This window comes from Oncorhynchus clarkii, chromosome 2 (assembly GCF_045791955.1).
Source record: "Oncorhynchus clarkii lewisi isolate Uvic-CL-2024 chromosome 2, UVic_Ocla_1.0, whole genome shotgun sequence".
NCBI classification, from domain to species: Eukaryota; Metazoa; Chordata; class Actinopteri; order Salmoniformes; family Salmonidae; genus Oncorhynchus; species Oncorhynchus clarkii.
The window spans coordinates 85,877,387-85,897,482 of NC_092148.1; the positions used below are offsets into that span (position 1 = coordinate 85,877,387).

General features: G+C 44.5%; 1 protein-coding gene across 4 annotated transcripts in view; it reads left to right on the forward strand.

The window, feature by feature from the left end:
- Positions 1–20,096, forward strand: part of LOC139375378 (anoctamin-1-like) — a 105,328-nt gene that overhangs the window by 5,425 nt on the left and 79,807 nt on the right. For 3 of the 4 annotated variants that reach the window (XM_071117139.1, XM_071117114.1, XM_071117123.1), the window contains exon 2: positions 8,277–8,461. In XM_071117139.1, coding sequence (XP_070973240.1) covers positions 8,354–8,461 — 108 coding nt within the window. In that variant the 5' untranslated portion in view covers positions 8,277–8,353. Of the gene's footprint in view, positions 1–8,256; positions 8,462–20,096 lie in introns of those variants that run through there. The other variant, XM_071117149.1, reaches the window with a different exon arrangement.

The window sequence follows — 20,096 nt, forward strand, 5'->3', positions numbered from 1 at the left end:
ATCGGACAAGGTGCAGAGATAGGACAAGGTGCAGTGATAGGACAAGGTGCAGTGATCAGACAAGGTGCAGTGATAGGACAAGGTGCAGTGATAGGACAAGGCGCAGCAATCGGACAAGGTGCAGAGATAGGACAATGTGCAGTGATAGGACAAGGTGCAGAAATAGGACAAGGTGCAGTGATAGGACAAGGCGCAGCGATCGGACAAGGTGCAGAGATAGGACAAGGTGCAGTGATAGGACAAGGTGCAGTGATAGGACAAGGCGCAGCAATCGGACAAGGTGCAGAGATAGGACAAGGCGCAGCGATCGGACAAGGTGCAGAGATAGGACAAGGTGCAGTGATAGGACAAGGTGCAGTGATCAGACAAGGTGCAGTGATAGGACAAGGTGCAGTGATAGGACAAGGTGCAGTGATAGGACAAGGAGCGGTGATATGACACGGTGTTGTGTGGTGGTCTATCAGATTCAGACTGTACTGGATAGAGGTTAACAGTACACTATATCTGACCATCACACATATTTGATGACCCTAAGGGCCACTGAAACATCATCTCTAGTCCGATGTAACTGTTCCTATATCGCCTCCCCTTGTCTTATAGAGACTTATGTAGCCAGTAGCTACTATGAGTAGGACTGAGTTTGTTGTGGGATTACAATTTGGGTTGTGGGAGGAAAGACCTGACTCTGTCCACAAAAATTGTTGTGGTCTGTTGACTTTGCAAGGTAGTTCTAATTTGAGTACCATCGGGTCTGGTCTGGAAGATCTAACAGTGCACCTCTTTTGAGTGTAATACTGATTTCTGCTGAATAAGCATGTTTTGGGTTTAAAGCATTTTTTTTTTTACCTTGTTTTATTTATTTCCATCCTTTTTTCTCTCCCTCTGAGTAAGATTAGTGTCAAACTTTTTCAAAACAGGTAAAACAAAAAAACTGGTGTGGTTTTAGGACTGTGTGAGTTTTAGAACTTTACTTTGGTTTCTCTTATATGCAACAGTTTAGTGGTGTCCTGTATAGATATATTGACCTATAGACAGTTTTGTAGTATCCTGTGTTGATATACTGACCTATAGACAGTTTAGTGGTACCTGTGTATATGTTGACCTATGGACAGTTTTGTAGTATCCTCTGTAGATATATCAAATCTAATTGTATTAGTCACATGCGCCGAATACAACAGTAGACCTTACAGTGAAATGTTTACTTACGAGCCCCTAACCAACAATGCAGTTTTAAAAAATACAAGTAATTAAAATAACAATAAAGAGACTATATACATGGGGGTACCGGTACAGAGTCAATGGCAGGAGCACCAGTTAGATGAGGTAATATGTACATGAAGGTGGGGGGGGGGGGGGGGGGAAATACAAATAGTCTGGGTAGCCATTTGGTTAGGTGTTCAGGAGTCTTAAGGCTTAAGTCTCTTGGACCTAGACTTGGCGCTCCAGTACCGCTTGCCATGCGGGAACAGAGAGAACAGTCTATGACTAGGGTGGCTGGAGTCTTTGACAATATTTAGGGCCTTCCTCTGACACCGCCTGGTATAGAGGTCCTGCATGGCAAGAAGCTTGGCACCTGTGAAGTACTGGGCCGTTCGCACTATCCTCTGTGCCTTGGAGTCGGAGGCCAAGCAGTTGCCATACCAGGCAGTGATGCAACCAGTCAGGATTCTCTCGATATCAGGAATCAAGGTAAGACCCAGATGCAGACTGTCGAAGTAACAGTGTTTATTGTAGCACAGGGGCAGGCAAAGACAGATCAAGGCAGGCAGGGGTCGAAAATCCAGGGTAAGGCAAAGGTACAGGACGGCAGGCGGACTCTGGGTCAGGGACAGGCAGAGTTCAGTAATCCAGAGGTGGAGCAAAGGTACAGGACGGCAAGCAGGCTCAGGGTCAGGCAGAGAGATCAGGCGGGTACAGGGTCAGGACAGGCAAAGGTTGAAAACCAGGAGGACAAGGAAAGAGAGGCTAGGAAACGACAGGAGCTAACAGGAAAAATGCTGGCTAGCTTGAAAGAATAAGATGAACTGGCAGCAAACAGACAGAGAACACAGGTATAAATACACGGGATGATAGGGAAGATGGGTGACACCTGTAGGGGGTGTAGACACACAAGGACAGGTGAAACAGATCAGAGCGTGACACTCGATGATGCAGCTGTAGAACCTTTTCAGGATCTGAGGACCCATGCCAAATCTTTTCAGTCCCCTGAGGGTGGAATAGGTTTTTTCCGTGCGTGCTCAGTCCTCCTTTTCCTGTAGTCCACAATCATCTCCTTTGTCTTGATCCCGTTGAGGGAGAGCTTGTTGTCCTGGCACCACACGGCCAGGTCTCTGACCTCCTCCATATAGGCTGTCTCATCGTTGTCGGTGATCAGGGCTACCATTGTTGTGTCATCGGCAAACTTAATGATGATGTTGGAGTCGTGCCTGGCCGTGCAGTCATGAGTGAACAGGGAGTACAGGAGGTGACTGAGCACTCACCCCTGAGGGGCCCCTGTGTTGAGGATCAGCTTGGCAGATGTGTTGTTACCTACCCTTACCACTTGGGGGTGGCCCGTCAGGAAGTCTGGGAACCAGTTGCAGAGGGAGGTGTTTAGTCCCAGTGTCCTTAGCATATTGATGAGCTTTGAGGGCACTATGGTGTTGAACGCTGTGCTGTAGTCAATGAATTGCATTCTCACATAGGTGTTCCTTTTTACCAGGTGGGAAAGGGCAGTGTGGAGTGGGAAAGGGCAGTGTGGAGTGCAATAGAGATTGCATCATCTGTGGATCTGTTGGGGCGGTATGCAAATTGCAGTGGGTCCAGGGCTTCTGGGATAATGGTGTTGATGTGAGCCATGACCAGCCTTTCAAAGCACTTCATGGCTACGGACGTGAGTGCTACGGGTCGGTAGTAATTTAGGCAGGTTACCTTAGTGTTCTTGGGCACAGACACTATGGTGGTCTGCTTGAACCATGTTGGTATTACAGACTCAGACAGGGAGAGGTTGAAAATGTCAGTAAAGACACTTGCCAGTTGGTCAGCGCAAGCTCGCAGTACACGTCCTGGTAATCCGTCTGACCCTGTGGCCTTGTGAATGTTGACCTGCTTAAAGGTCTTACTCACATCGGCTGTGGAGAGCGTGTTCACACAATCTTCCGGAACAGCTGGTGCTCTCATGCATGTTTCAGTGTTATTTGCCTCGAAGCGAGCATAGATGTAGTTTATCTCGTCTGGTAGGCTCGTGTCACTGGGCAGCTCTCGGCTTTGCTTCCCTTTGTAGTCTGTAATGGTTTAGAAACCCTGCCACATCCGACGAACATCAGAGATGGTGTAGTACGATTCAAACTTAGTCGATTCGATCTTAGTCGATCTTAGATCTTAGTCATGTACGCTTTGCCTGTTTGATGGTTCATCGGAGGGCATAGCGGGATTTTTTTACAAGCTTCTGGGTTAGAGTTCCGCTCCTTGAAAGTGGCAGCTCTAGCCTTTAGCCCAGTGCGGACGTTGCCTGTAATCCATGGCTTTTGGTTGGGCTATGTATGTACGGTCACTGTGGGGACGACGTCATCGATGCACTTATTGATGAAGCCAATGACCGATGTGGTGTACTCCAATGCCATCGGAGGAATCCCGGAACATATTCAGTCTGTGCTAGCAAAACAGTCCTGTAGCTTAGCATCTGTTTCATCTGACCGCTTTTTATTGATCACTGGTCACTGGTGCTTCCTGCTTAAATTTTTTCTTGTAAGCAGGAATGAGGAGGATAGAATTATGGTCAGACTTGCCAAATGGAGGATGAGGGAGATCTTTGTATACTTCTCTGTGTGTGGAGTAGTCCAGAGTTTTTTCCCTCTGGTTGCACATTTAACATGCTTATAGAAATTTGGTTAAGAGGATTTATAGTTTCCCTGCATTAAAGTCTCCGGCTACTAGGAGTGCCACCTCTGGTTGAGTCTTTTCTTGTTTGCTTATGGCGAAATACAGCTCATTCAATGCTGTCTTAGTGCCAGCCTTTGACTGTGGTGGTACGTAAACAGCTACGAAAAATACAGATGAAAACTCTCTAGGTAGATAGTGTGGTCTACAGCTTATCATGAGATACTCTACTTCAGGCGAGCAATAGCTCAAGACTTCCTTAGATATCGTGCACCAGCTGTTATTTACAAAAATACATAGTCTGCAGCCCCTTGTCTTACCAGACGCTGCTGTTCTATCCTGCCGGTGCAGCGTAAAACCAGCCAGCTGTCTGTTGATAGTGTCGTATAGTGTCGTAGTTCAGCCACGACTCCGTGAAGCATAAGATATTACAGTTTTGAATATCCCGTTGGTAGTTTAATCTTCCGCGTAGGTCATCTATTTTATTGTCCAAAGATTGCACATTTTCTTGCAAAATCGAAGGAAGTGGTGGTTTATTCGATTGCCTACAAATTCTCAGAAGGAGGCCCCCTTTTTCTCTTCACGCAAATCATGTAGATCTGGGCCTGCTCCCGAGAAAGCATCGGGCTCGTCAGACTCGTTAGATGAAAAAAAGGATTCTGCCAGTCTGTGGTGAGTAATCGCAGTCATGTGGTCCAGAAGTTATTTTCAGTCATAAGAAACGGTAGCTGCAACATTATGTACAAAATAAGTAAAAAATAAGTTACAAACAATGAAAATAAATGAACAAAAAAGCACAATCGGTTGGGGTCAGGTAAAATGTCTGCCTTCTTCTCCAGCGCCATTTTAGTTTATATTGATATATTGACCCATAGACAGTTTTGTAGTATCCTGTGTAGATACATTGACTGGCAACTTGATATTAATTGAAGTGTAGTGTGTCCAAATTGTGTCCAAATTACACAGACACCATTCTAATATTAGAACAAGAGGAAGTCCATGTTTTTCTTTTTTCTTCTCTTCACTTATCTTCTTTTTTTTTTTACCAATGATTCCCACGGAGACTCCTAATACTTGGGTCTGCTTATTTAAACTGCCAAACACACAACTGGATGGAAGCCCGATGTTTTAAAGCTAACAGGGAATTCAAGTTGCACAGAAGTGAGCCCAGAGTCAGAGATAGTCAGGGACTAGATGGAGACCAGCTGGCCAGTAGCTTATGTTAGTGAAGATGCACGCACATTTTTCCTTTGAGTGGAGGACAAGCACCATCCGGGTTAGGTTCAACAGAGTCCAAGGAGCAATTCACATGCAGTATGTCTAAAAAATAAACAACGCTCAGTTGCAAACTCTCAGATGTCATCTCCCTCAGACCCAGGCATGCCTGGGCAGCTAGCAGGAAGATGAAGAGTGATGATTTCACAGATATAAATATTGCTTTTAGAAGCTTTAGTTGGATGACCATGGAAAACAAACGCAACACTTTTAAACATTCTGTTATTAGATGTGGATTACACAAGTGTAAAGGGGGATCAAATACCTTTCTTGAAGATGAAGATGGTTTTCCAAAATGTGCTCATTTATATTATTTTGCCACTATATCATTATTTGATATTCATGCACATTAATGTACTAAATTATTTATGTGATATGTTGAATAAAGGTATTCTCTAACTCCCTCACACAGTAATAAATTAGGTCACCCTTAACAAAATCCTCAAGATGTACATTTCTGTGATTGTAAATTGTAAATATTAATTATTTAATATTTTCATATACAGTGGCTTGCAAAGTATTCACCCCCCTTGGCATTTGACCTCTTTTGTAGCCTTACAACCTGGATCTTTTGGAGGGTTTGTATAGTTTGATTAACACAACATGCCTACCACTTTGAAGATGCAAAATATGTTTTATTGTGAAACAAACAAGAAATTAGACAAAAAACAGAAAACTTGAGCGTGCATAACTTTTCACCCCCACCAAAGTCAATACTTTGAAGAGCCACCTTTTGCAGCAATTACAGCTGCAAGTCTCTTGGGGTATGTCTCTATAAGCTTGGCACATCTAGCCACTGTGATTTTTACCCATTCTTCAAGGCAAAACTGCTCCAACTCCTTCAAGTCGGATGGGTTCCGCTGGTGTACAGCAATCTTTAAGTCATACCACAGATTCTCAATTGGATTGAGGTCTGGGCTTTGACTAGGCCACTCCAAGACATTTAAATGTTTCCCCTTAAACCACTCAAGTGTTGCTTTAGCAGTATGCTTAGTGTCATTGTCCTGCTGGAAGGTGAACCTCCGTCCCAGTCTCAAATCTCTGGAATACTGAAACAGGTTTCCCTCAAGAAATTCCCTCTATTTAGCACCATCATTCCTTCAATTCTGACCAGTTTCCCAGTCCCTGCCGATGAAAAACATCCTGATGCTGCCACCACCATGCTTCACTGTGTTCTCGGGGTGATGAGAGGTGTTGGGTTTGCACCAGACATAACATTTTCCTTGATGGCCAAAAAGCTAAATTTTATCTCATCTGACCAGAGTACCTTCTTCCATGTATTTGGTGCATCCCCCACATGCCTTTTGGTGAACACAAAATGTGTTTGTTTATTTTTTTCTTTAAGCAATGGCTTTTTTCTGGCCACTCTTCTGTAAAGCCCAGCTCTGTGTAGTGTATGGATTAAAGTGGTCCTATGGACAGATACTCCAATCTCTGCTGTGGAGCTTTGCAGCTACTTCAGGGTTATCTTTTGTCTCTTTGTTGCCTCTCTGATTAATGCCCTCCTTGCCTGGTCTGTGAGTTTTGGTGGGCGGCCCTCTCTTGGCAGGTTTATTGTTGTACCATATTCTTTCCATTTATTTAATAATGGATTTAATGATGCTCTGTGGGATGTTCAAAGTTTCTGATATTTTTTTATAACCCAAACCTGATCTATACTTCTCCACAACTTTGTCCCTGACCTGTTTGTAGAGCTCCTTGGTCTTCATGGTGTCCCTTGCTTGGTGGTGCCTGTTGCTTATTGTTGTTAAAGACTCTGGGGCCTATCAGAACAGGTACTGTATACTGAGACCATGTGACAGATCATGTGACACTTAGATTGCACACAGGTGGACTTTATTTAACTCATTATGTGACTTCTGAAGGTAATTGGTTGCACCAGATCTTATTTAGGGGCTTCATAGCAAAAGGGGTGAATGCATATGCACGCATCACTTTTCCATTTTTATTTTGTTGAATTTTTTGAAACAAGTTATTTTTTCATTTCACTTAAGCATCAGCATCAGTCAGAGCAGCTTACCGATCATTGCACCTGTACATAGCCCATCTGTAAATAGCCCACCCAACTACCTCATCCCCATAGTGTTATTTATTTATTTGCTCCTTTGCACCCCAGTATCTATACTTGCACATTCATCTTCTGCACATCTATCACTCCAGTGTTCAATTGTTAAATTGTAATTATTTTGCCACTATGGCCTATTTATTGCCTTACCTCTCTAATCTTACTACATTTGCACACACTGGATATAGGCTTTTCTATGGTGTTATTGACTGTACATTTGTTTATCCCATGTTTACCTCTGTGTTGTTGTTTGTGTCGCACTGCTTTGCTTTATCTTGGCCATGTTGCAGTTGTAAATGAGAACTGGTTCTCAACTAGCCTACCTGGTTAAATAAAGGTGAAATAAAATGTTGTATGTTTTAAATTAGGGGCTTCATAGCAAATACATATTCACGCACCACTTTTCATTTTGGGGAATTTTTTGAAACAAGTAATTTTTCACTTCACCAATTTGGACTATTTTGTTTATGTCCGTTACATGAAATAAAAATAAAAATCAATTTAAATGACTGGTTGTAATGCAACAAAATAGGAAAAACGTCAAGGGGGATGAATACTTTTGCAAGGCACTGTATTTTATGGGACAATATACAAACGTTTTTGAGAAAAATATTTAGAAAATGACACTTTCATTAAGTAAATGTATTTATTAGTTATCTTATTTTTGTTAAGAGAGATGAAAATGTAATAAATTGAAGGTTATTGGTTGATGTGGAAATTCAAAATGTATAAATTTTTAAGGTTGTGTGTGGGGGGGAGGGGTCGCCAACATTTCTGGAGAATACAATTAGGTCCCCAGAAGTTCTGGTGAAATAAACGGGGTCCCCGCTGAAATAGTTTGATTAGCATTGGTTTACCACAGTCAAGGCAAGTTTAAGATATACAATATATAAAAGATATGCACCGGAAACATTTAATGGACACATACTCTATATTATATGTGCCTATATATTTGAACTCATATAGGCCTATTTCATAGCCTACGGAATAGCTTTTTCATCATCTACGGTACTTTTCAACCAACCCAGAATGGATGTGTTGAGACTTGAGAGGTGTACCTTACTGTTTGTCTTCCCAGGTAGAGCCCACCTGACCCACGACCCAGATCCATCAGAAGACCCTCTCAGAGAGCCTGGTCAGCAGTCTGGAGAAGCCATGGAGAGGAATGAGAGGTCCACCCCCGTCCCTGGCAAAGAGAAAGAGGTGGATATCATCAATATCAAGGGCATCGAGGACATAGGCTATGTTCAGCCGGATTCCATAGTAAGTCGGTCACCTTTAGTTTTCAGCAACTGACAATTCAAAGTCCATAGCACATATCAAACTGTAGCAGCATGCAAAGCATGTGATTTTTGGAATGAACGTAGCAGCACAGTTAAACCAGTGTTGACAGTGGTAAATACCCTCGGTGGTCCTCTGTAGCTCAGTTGGTAGAGCATGGTGCTGGCAGTGGCAATGTCAGCATAGTGGGTTTGATTCCTAGGACAACCATACGTAAAAATTGTATGCATGGTTGGCCTCCTGAGTGGCGCAGCGGTCTAATGCACTGCATTGCAGTGTTGCGGTGTCACTATAGCCTGTGGTTCGATCCCAAGCTGTGTCATTACCTGCTGGGACTGGGAGTACCATAGGGCGGCGCACAATTGGCCCAGCATCGTCTGGGTTAGGGAAGGGTTTCGCCAGTGGGGTTGTACTTGGCTCATCGTGCTCTAGCGTCTCCTTGTGGTGGCCTGGGTGCCTAGGTCGTCAGTTGAACGGTGTTTCCTCCGACACATTGGTGCAGCTGGCTTCTGGGTTAAGCCAGTGAGTGTTAAGTTAGGATTGAGGTCAGGGCTTTGTGATAGCCACTCCAATACCTTGACTTTGCTGTCCTTAAGCCATTTTGCCACAACTTTGGAAGTATGCTTGGGGTCATTGTCCATTTGGAAGACCCATTTCCGTCCAATATTTAACTTTCTGACTGATTTTTTATTTATTTTGTCTTGAGATGTTGCTTATATATCTACGTAATTTTCCTTTCCTCATGATGCCATCTATTTTGTGAAGTGCACCAGTCCATCCTGCAGCAAAGCACCCCCACAACATGATGCTGCCACCCCCGTGCTTCACGATTGGGATGGTGTTCTTCGGCTTGCAAGCCTCCCCCTTTTTCCTCCAAACATAACGATGGTCATTATGGCCAAACAGTTTTATTTTTGTTTCATCAGACCAGAGAACATTTCTCCAAAAAGTACAATCTTCGTCCCCATGTGCAGTTGCAAACTGTATTCTGGCTTTTTTATGGCGGTTTTGGAGCAGTGGCTTCATCCTTGCTGAGCGGCCTTTCAGGTTATGTCCATATAGGACCTGTTTTACTGTGGATATAGATACTTTTGTACCTGTTTCCTCCAGCATCTTCACAAGGTCCTTTGCTGTTGTTCTGGGATTGATTTGCACTTTTCGCACCAAAGTACGTTCATCTCTAGGAGACAGAAGGCATCTCCTTCCTGAGTGATATGACGGCTGCGTGGTCCCATGGTGTATATACATGCATACTATTGCTTGTATAGATGAACGTGGTACCTTCAGGCATTTGGGAAATTGCTCCCAAGGATGAACAAGACTTGTTGAGGTCTACAATTTATTTTCTGAGGTCTTGGCTGATTTCGTTTGATTTTCCCATGATGTCAAGCAAAGAGGCACTGAGTTTGAAGGTAGGCCTTGAAATACATCCGCAGGTACACCTCCAATTGACTCAAATGATGTTAATTAGCCTTCTAAAGCCATTACATAATTTTCTGTAATTCTCCAAGCTGTTTATAGGCACAGTCAACTTCATGTATGTAAACTTCTGACCCACTGGAATTGTGATGAAGTGAATTATAAGTTAAATAATCTGTCTTTAAACAATTGTTGGAAAAATCACTTGTGTCATGCACAAAGTAGATGTCCTAACTGACTTGCCAAAACTATAGTTTGTTAACAAGACATTTGTGGAGTGGTTGAAAAACAAGTTTTAATGACTGACCTAAGTGTATGTAAACTTCCGACTTCAACTGTATATTATAATTGATTAGTGTGCCCGTTCACAAGTTTACATCACAGTGGAGATACCTCATTGTTTGTTTCCTTTTGCTCTGGGGCCGTATGTATCAAGCGTCAGAGTAGGAGTACTGATCTAGGAAATAAATTCTGTCTCAGCTGTCTTAGCTAAAGAACTGTTCCCGTGATCTACATACAGTACCAGTCAAAAGTTTGGACACACCTACTCATTCAAGGGTTTTTCTTTCTTTTTACTATTAAATACATTGTAGAATAATAGTGAAGACATCACAATTCTGTAATAACACATATGGAATCATGTTGTAACCTAAAAGTGTTAAACAAATTTACATTTTTTAAATATTTTATATTCTTTAAAGTAGCCACCCTTTGCCTTGATGACAGCTTTCCACACTCTTGGCATTCTCTCAACCAGCTTCACCTGAAATGCTTTCCCAACAATCTTGACGGAGATCCCACATATGCTGAGTACTTGTTGTCAGCTTTTCCTTCACTCTACGTCCAACTCATCCCAAACCATCTCCATAATGGGTTGTGGTCAGGTGATTGTGGAGGCCAGGTCTTCTGATGCAGCACTCCATCACTCTTCTTCTTGCTTGGTCAAATGCCCCTTACATAGCCTGGAGGTGTGTTGAGTCATTGTCCTGTTGAAAAACAAATGATAGTTCCACTAAGAGTAAACTAGATGGGTTGGCGTATCGCTGCAGAATGCTTTGGTAACCATGCTGGTTCAGTGTGCCTTGAATTCTAAATAAATTACTGACAGTGTCACCAGCAAAGCACCCCCACACCATCACACCTCCTCCTCCATGCTTCACGGTGGGAACCACACATGCATGGATAATCTCAAATCAAATCAAAGTTTATTTGTCTGCAAACTTAATGATGGTGTTGGACTCGTGCCTGGCCATGCAGTCGTGGGTAAACAGGGAGAACAGGAGGGGACTGAGCACGCACCCCTGGGGAGCTCCAGTGTTGAGGATCAGCGTGGCAGATGTGTTGCTACCTACCCTCACCACCTGCGGGCAACCCGTCAGGAAGTCCAGGATCCAATTGAAGAGAGAGGTGTTTAGTCCCAGGTTCCTTAGCTTAGTGATGAGCTTTGAGGGTACTATGGTGTTGAACGCTGAGCTGTAGTCAATGAATAGCATTTTCACATAGGTGTTCCTTTTGTCCAGGTGGGAAAGGGCAGTGTGGAGTGCAATAGAGATTGCATCATCTGTGGATCTGTTTGGGGCGGTAATGAAATTGGAGTGGATCCAGGGTTTCTGGGATAATGGTGTTGATGTGAGCCATTACCAGCCTTTCAAAGCACTTCATGGCTACAAACATGAGTGCTACAGGTCTTTAGTCATTTAGGCAGTTTGCCTTTGTGTTCTTGGGCACAGGGACTATGGTGGTTCGTCGCAGGTCATAGAGGGATTTATTGTAAGCTTCCAGGTTAGAGTCCAGCACCCTGAAAGCGGCAGCTCTACCCTTTAGCTCAGTGCGAATGTTGCCTGTAATCCATGGGTTCTGGTTGGGGTATGTGCGGTCACTGTGGGAACGATGTCCTCAATGCACTTATTGATAAAGACAGTGACTGATGTGGTGTATTCCTCAATGCCATCGGAAGAATCACGGAACATGTTCCAGTCTGTGATAACAAAACTGTCCTGTAGTTTAGCATCTGCTTCATCTGACCATATTTTTTATAGACCAAGTCACTGGTGCTTCCTGCTTTAATTTTTGCTTGTAAGCAGGAATCAGGAAGATAGAGTTGTGGTTGTATTTAACAAATTGAAGGCGAGGGAGAGCTTTGTATGCGTCTCTGTGTTTGGAGTACAGTTGATCTAGAATTTGTTTCCCTCTGGTTGCACATTTAACATGTTGATAGAACTGGTTTAAGTTTCCCTGCATTAAAGTCTCCGGCTACTAGGAGCGCCGCCTCTGGGTGAGTGGTTTCCTGTTTGCTTATGTCCTTATACAGCTGACTGAGTGCGGTCTTAGTGCCCGCATCTGATTGTGGTGGTAAATAAACAGCCACAAAAAGTATAGCTGAGAACTCTCTGGGCAAGTAGTGTGGCCTGCAATTTATCACAATATACTCTACTTCAAGCGAGGAAAATCTAGAGACTTACTTAGATTTCGTGCACCAGCTGTTGTTTACAAATATGCACAGACCGCCCCTTCTCGTCTTACCAGAGTGTGCTGTTCTATCCTACCGGTTTAGCGTGTATCCCGCTAGCTGAATATCCATGTCGTCATTCAGCCACGATTCCGTGAAACATAGGATATTACAGTTTTGGATGTCCCTTTGGTAGGATATTTGTGATCGTACCCCTTCTAATTTATTGTCGAATGATTGCACATTGGCGAGTAATATTGACGGCAATGGCAGCTTTCTACTCGCCTTCTGCAGATCCGGACGAGGCATCCGGCTCTTCTTCCTCTGCATCGCTTCCTTATGTGAATAATTGACATGTCTACCCTGCGGGGTGTTTGGAGAATATCGTGTGGGTCCTGTTTGTTGTTGTTGTTGTTGAAAAAATCTTAGTCTAATCCGAGGTGAGTGATCGGTGTCGTGATATCCAGAAGCTCTTTGTCTAATCCGAGGTGAGTGATCGCTGTCGTGATATCCAGAAGCTCTTAGTCTAATCCGAGGTGAGTGATCGCTGTCGTGATATCCAGAAGCTCTTAGTCTAATCCGAGGTGAGTGATCGCTGTCGTGATATCCAGAAACTCTTAGTCTAATCCGAGGTGAGTGATCGCTGTCGTGATATCCAGAAGCTCTTAGTCTAATCCGAGGTGAGTGATCGCTGTCGTGATATCCAGAAGCTCTCAGTCTAATCCGAGGTGAGGGATTGCTGTCCTGATATCCAGAAGCTCTTCGTCTAATCTGAGGTGAGTGATCGCTGTCCTGATATCCAGAAGCTCTTTGTCTAATCCGAGGTGAGTGATCGCTGTCCTGATATCCAGAAGCTCTTTGTCTAATCCATGGTGTGTGATCGCTGTCCTGATATCCAGAAGCTCTTTGTCTAATCCGAGGTGAGGTATCGCTGTCCTGATATCCAGAAGCCCTTTGTCTAATCCGAGGTGAGTGATCGCTGTCCTGATATCCAGAAGCTCTTTGTCTAATCCGAGGTGAGTGATCGCTGTCGTGATATCCAGAAGCTCTTTGTCTAATCCGAGGTGAGTGATCGCTGTCGTGATATCCAGAAGCTCTTTGTCTAATCCGAGGTGAGTGATCGCTGTCGTGATATCCAGAAGCTCTTTGTCTAATCCGAGGTGAGTGATCGCTGTCGTGATATCCAGAAGCTCTTTGTCTTATCCGAGGTGAGTGATCGCTGTCGTGATATCCAGAAGCTCTTTGTCTTATCCGAGGTGAGTGATCGCTGTCCTGATATCCAGAAGCTCTTAGTCTAATCCGAGGTGAGTGATCTCTGTCCTGATATCCAGAAGCTCTTCGTCCAATCTGAGGTGAGTGATCGCTGTCGTGATATCCAGAAGCTCTTTGTCTAATCTGAGGTGAGTGATCGCTGTCGTGATATCCAGAAGCTCTTAGTCTAATCTGAGGTGAGTGATCGCTGTCCTGATATCCAGAAGCTCTTTGTCTAATCCAAGGTGAGTGATTGCTGTCCTGATATCCAGAAGCTCTTTGTCTAATCCGAGGTGTGTGATCGCTGTCCTGATATCCAGAAACTCTTTGTCTAATCCGAGGTGAGGTATCGCTGTCCTGATATCCAGAAGCCCTTTGTCTAATCCGAGGTGAGTGATCGCTGTCCTGATATCCAGAAGCTCTTTGTTTAATCCGAGGTGAGTGATCGCTGTCCTGATATCCAGAAGCTCTTTGTCTAATCCGAGGTGAGTGATCGCTGTCGTGATATCCAGAAGCTGGGTATCACGAAAATAAAGAAAAACCATTGAATGAGTAGTTGTGTCCAAACTTTTGACTGGTATTTTAAATGTCTAGTGACATGTGATATGGCATGTGCTGGCATATGCCTGTTCGCACATATTAAGGACAGGCAAGAAAAATAGCTGAAGGCCTATATGTTGTTCTGAAGGATTATATGCATCACTACATACAGTATGTCTTCCAATCACAAACTTTTGACTGGTACTCTATTTCTCTACTCTGTCTGCATTCGTAACACACCGCACTGTGACAAGTGTATAACTCTTGACTGACTGATAACATGAAACAATGTCTACTAGGTGTTGGATATTTTGTGTTGATGTAGACATGGGACAGTTCTGTGACAAGCCTATTGGGAAATGCTGGCTAAGTTAATTAGTTGTTTGGCCTACAGGTGGTTTGCTAGACATTTTACGGTCATTATTGAGAAAATGTATTAGCAGGATTGGGGAGTAACTGATTACATGCTACATGTAATCTGATTACAAAAAACGGTCATCAGTTACGTCCTATGATAGCTGTATACAGTAATGTCATAGGCTAGCTGTATACAGTAATGTCCTAGGCTAGCTGTAAGGACTTTCCTAGCTGTATACAGCACTTGGGTCATTGCCAGCAGCATAACACCCTGCCTCCCACTGCTGGCTCGCTTCTGACGCAAAGTAGGGTTGGTCCTGGCCAGTCCATGGATGGGTGACCAGATGCTGTGATGTTGGAGGGCCAGTAGGAGGCACCCTTTCCTCTGGTCTAAAAAAATATCCCAATGCCCCAGGGAAGTGATTGGGGACATTGCCCTGTGTAGGGTGCTGTCTTTTGGATGAGACATTAAACGGGTGTCCTGACTCTCTGTGGTCACTAAAGATCCCATGGCACTTTTCGTAAGAATAGGTGTGTTAACCCTGATGTCCTGGTTAAATTCCTAATCTGGCCTTCATACCATCATGGCCACCGAATCATCCCCAGTTTACAATTGGCTCATTCATCCCCCCCTCCTCTCCACTGTAACTATTCTCCAGGTCGTTGCTGTAAATGAGAATGTGTTCTCAGTCAACGTACCTGGGAAAATAAATAGGAGTGTCCTAGGCTAGCTGTATACAGTAACACTAAGCATTGGGGTGATCTGACCACATCCTTATGTTCCCTAGACCTGTGAGAAGTGAACTTTGCCTCAGCTTCCTGTGTGGAGCAGACTGAGACATGTTTTCCTCTGGGACCACTCGCTGGTTTACAAGGCTGCTCTTGTTATGTTTATTAGTTAGTTGTGTATTTGTTTTACTTTTTTAGTAGCTAAAAATAAACTGTCCCTGGAGACTATTTTTCAGAGTTATGCAATGTCACAACATTTTAAGATTCTGTCCAAGATTTTTTTGTTGTTGTGGCTATTAACTAGTAGTTCACAAATATAGTTTTACATTTGTTGACTATCTTCTATTACTAACCTTAATTGGTTTTTGTAATAACAGGGCTCACCTGTAAAATATTATCGGTCTCAGCATGACTCCCTGTCAAAATAAAGGTTAAATTAGAAACAAACAAAAACATGTTTTGAGTGAGAGGTGGGCATTGGTCTGAAACTGAAAAAGTAAGGACATTCACAAGCATCACATTGACTACTTTACCCATGCTCTACCAAAGATTTCCACCACACAGCTTTGACCTGTTACAGTAGCTGTCTTCATCTATTGTACTTCAAACATTGTGTAGGCAAGTTGCTTAGGATTCAAACCTTCTCAAAAAGCCCAATTCATATTCTTCAGAGCAGTGTCGGTCGGTGCAATTTAAGATGAGGGAGGATTTAAAAAAATTATGAGCATGGCCTATTTTTTCTATATAAAACAAATTCAAAAGACAAAAATAATACAATTCAGCAGCGGGGAAAAGAGCTGGGGAACTGACAAATACTGTATAGGGGAGGAAATAACAGGTGATGAGTGAGTTCAGGTGAGTCCAATAACGCTGAAACGAGTGACAAGGGAGGGCAGGTGTTAGTGATGATTGCAGGAGCTTGTGATGCAGGGTAATCTGGCACCCTCAAGCGCCAGGGGAAGGGAAGAGTGGGAGCAGACATGACAGTACCCTTCCGTCTTGGGACGCCACCCGAAACCGGGGCGAACCGGCCGAGACATGAGCGCTGGGCAAGCCGGTTGGGGCGTGAAAACCCATCGAACCAAATCGGGCGAGCCTGGCGAGCCGGCCAAGGCATGAGAGCCTGACGATCCGGCTGAGGCAATGAGAGCCTGTTGATCCCACAGCAGAAGGGGAGCCCGATGATCCAGTGGAGTGTGACGTGGGATGGGAAAGCGCCGAGCCAGGAAAACCTCTCGAGCCAGCCAGGGTGTGAAAGCCCGATGGGCTGGCTTAGGCAACCCCGGTTCCATCGGCGCAGGATCCACCCCGACGTCACCAACAAAACAAAAAAACAAAACTCCTGGACTGGCTGGGCGTACCTGCTGGAACGTGTGCTACGGCTGAGTGTTGTTATCGTGATCAGTGAATTGAGATAAGGCGGAGCTTTACCTAGCATAGACGTATAAATGACCTAGAGCCAGTGGGTCTGGCGAAGAGTACGTAGCGAGGGCCAACCGACTAGAGCATACAGGTCGCAGTGGTGGGTGGTATAAGGTGATTTGGTGATAAAACGGATGGCACTGTGGTAGACTGCATCCAGTTTGCTGAGTAGAGTATTGGAAGCTATTTTGTAGATGACATGCCCGAAGTCGAGGATCGGTAGGACAGTCAGTTTTACTAGGGTAAGTTTGGCGGGGTGAGTGAAGGAGGCTTTGTTGTGAAATAGAAAGCCGATTCTAGATTTGATTTTGGAGATGTTTAATATGAATCTGGAAGGAGAGTTTACAGTCTAACCAGACACCTAGGTATTTATAGTTGTCCATATATTCTAGGTCGGAACCGTCCAGGGTGGTGATGCTAGCCGGGCGGGCGGGTGCGGGCAGCGAACAGTTGAAAAGCATGCATTTGGTTTTACTAGCGTTTAAGAGCAGTTGAAGGCCACAGAAAGAGTGTTGTATGGCATTGAAGCTCGTTTGGAGGTTAGTTAGCACAGTGTCTAAGGAAGGGCCAGAAGTATACAGAACGGTGTCGTCTGCGTAGAGGTGGATCAGGGAATCGCCCGCAGCAAGAGTGACATCAGTGATATATACAGAGAAAAGAGTCGGCCCGAGAATTTAACCCTGTGGTACCCCCATAGAGACTGCCAGAGGTCCGGACAACATGCCCCCCGATTTGACACACTGAACTCTATCTGTAAAGTAGTTGGTGAACCAGGCGAGGAGTCATTAGAAAAACCAAGGCAATTGAGTCTGCCGATAAGAATACATACGGTGATTGACAGAGTCGAAAGCCTTGGCCAGGTCGATGAAGACGGCTGCACAGTACTGTCTTTTTTCAATGGTGGTTATGATATCGTTTCGTACCTTGAGCTTGGCTGAGGTGCCCCGTGACCGGCTCGGAAGCTGGATTGCACAGTGGTGAAAGTACGATGTGATTCTAAATGGTCAGTGATCTGTTTATTAACTTGGCTTTCGAAGACTTTAGATAGACATGGCAGGATGGATATAGGTCTGCAACAGTTTGGGTCTAGGGTGTCACCCCCTTTGAAGAGGGGGATGACCGCGGCAGCTTTCCAATCTTTAGGGATCTCGGACGATACGAAAGAGAGGTTGAACAGGCTGGTAATAGGGGTTGCAACAATGGCGGTGGATAGTTTTAGAAAGAGAGGGTTCAGATTGTCTAGCCCAGCTGATTTGTACGGGTCCAGGTTTGCAGCTCTTTCAGAACATCTGCTATCTGGATTTGGGTTAAGGAGAAGGTGGAGAGGCTTGGGCGAGTAGCTGCGGGGGGGGGGGGGGGGGGGGGGGGGGGGGGGGGGGGGGGGAGCTGATGGCCGGGGTTGGAGTAGCCAGGATGCTTATTGATAATTTTGATTATCATGGATTTATCGGTGGTGACCGTGTTACGTAGCCTCAGTGCAGTGGGCAGCTGGGAGGAGGTGCTCTTATTCTCCATGGACTTTACAGTGTCCCAAAACCTTTTGGAGTTAGAACTACAGTATGCAAATTTCTGCTTGAAAAAGCTAGCCTTTTCTGACTGCGTGTATTGGTTCCTGACTTCCCTGAACAGTTGCATATCGCAGGGACTATTCGATGCTATTGCAGACCACCACAGGATGTTTTTGTGCTGGTCAAGGGCAGTCACGTCTGGATTGAACCAAGGGCTATATCTGTTCTTAGTTCTGCATTTTTTGAACGGGGCATGCTTATCTAAGATGGTGAGGAAATTACTTTTAAAGAATGACCAGGCATCCTCGACTGATGGGATGATGTCAGTATCCTTCCAGGATACCCGGGCCAGGTCGATTAGAAAAGCCTGCATGCAGAAGTGTTTTAGGGAGCTTTTGACAGTGATGAGGGGTGGTCGTTTGACCGCGGACCCATAGCGGATACAGGCAATGAGGCAGTGATCGCTGAGATCCTGATTGAAAACAGCGGAGGTGTATTTGGAGGGCAAGTTGGTCAGGATAATGTATATGAGGGTGCCCATGTTTACGGATTTAGGGTTGTACCTGTTGGGTTCCTTGATGATTTGTGTGAGATTGAGGGCATCTAGCTTAGAATGTAGAACTGCCGGGTGTTAAGCATTTCCCAGTTTAGGTCACCTAACAGAACGAACTCTGAAGCTAGATGGGGGGCGAACAATTCACAAATGGTGTCCAGGGCACAGCTGGGAGCGGAGGAGGGTCGATAGCAGGCGGCAACAGTGAGAGACTTATTTCTGGAGAGATTAATTTTTAAAATTAGAAGTTTGAACTGTTTGGGTATAGACCTGGAAAGTATGACAGAACTTTGCAGGCTATCGCTGCATTAGATCGCAACTGTTGTTGGGTATGGAAAATGTTGTTGTTGGGTATGGAAATCTCAGAATTTTTGGTGGCCAAGATTCTTGGTGGCCAGGATTTTTCCTAAGCCAGGATTCAGACACGGCAAGGACATTAGGGTTGGCGGAGTGTGCTAAAGCAGTGAGTAAAACAAACTTAGGGAGGAGGCTTCTGATGTTGACATGCATGAAACCAAGGCTTTTTCGGTCACAGAAGTCAACAAATGAGGGTGCGTGGGGACACGCAGGGCCTGGGTTTACCTCCACATCACCCGAGGAACAGAGGAGGAGTTGGATGAGGGTACGGCTAAAGGCTATCAAAACTGGTCGCCTAGAGCGTTGGGGACAAATAATAAAAGGTGCAGATTTCTGGGCGTGGTAGAATAGATTCAGGGCATAATGTGCAGACAGGTGTATGGTGGGGTGCGGGTACAGCGGAGGTGGTTCTTGCTATGAGGTCTAAAAATGTAAAATAATAGCGGTTCCGTATCACATTGGGTGAGGCAGATTACTGGAAGGTATAATTGAATTAATATTGAAATATATACAAGAAAATACAAAAGTACATGAGAGGACGAACAAAACACGTTTGCACTGATACGCCATCTTGGATTGCAAGTGGTTAACAAAGAAATAGCTACTCCTATTTGCTTAATTTAGAGTTATTAATGTAACTTTAGGTGTTCTACAAACATTGGGCTTTCTGTTTTGATTTTTAAAACACTGTAAGGCTGCATGATGCGACTAATGATGATTTGAAAAAGGTTGCTTGACATGAGACATGAGCTCTGCTTTGACACTCCAATAGTCTCTCATTCACAATTTGACAAGCACTTGATAATGCCTCAAATTTCACGATGGCATCCCTTTGTGACCTTAATGCACCCTAAAAAAATCCATGCCTTTTGCGGCCCGAAGTTCTGCATTGTGCCCTTCTTCCTGAGTGTGCTGTGCAATCCGAAGCTTCTCTGACTCACATGGCTCTTTGTCACGTGGCTATAAGTGAAGACAGACACATCGGGGACGCAACTGCTCGCGTCCTTATCCAATTCCGATTCCAATTGCATA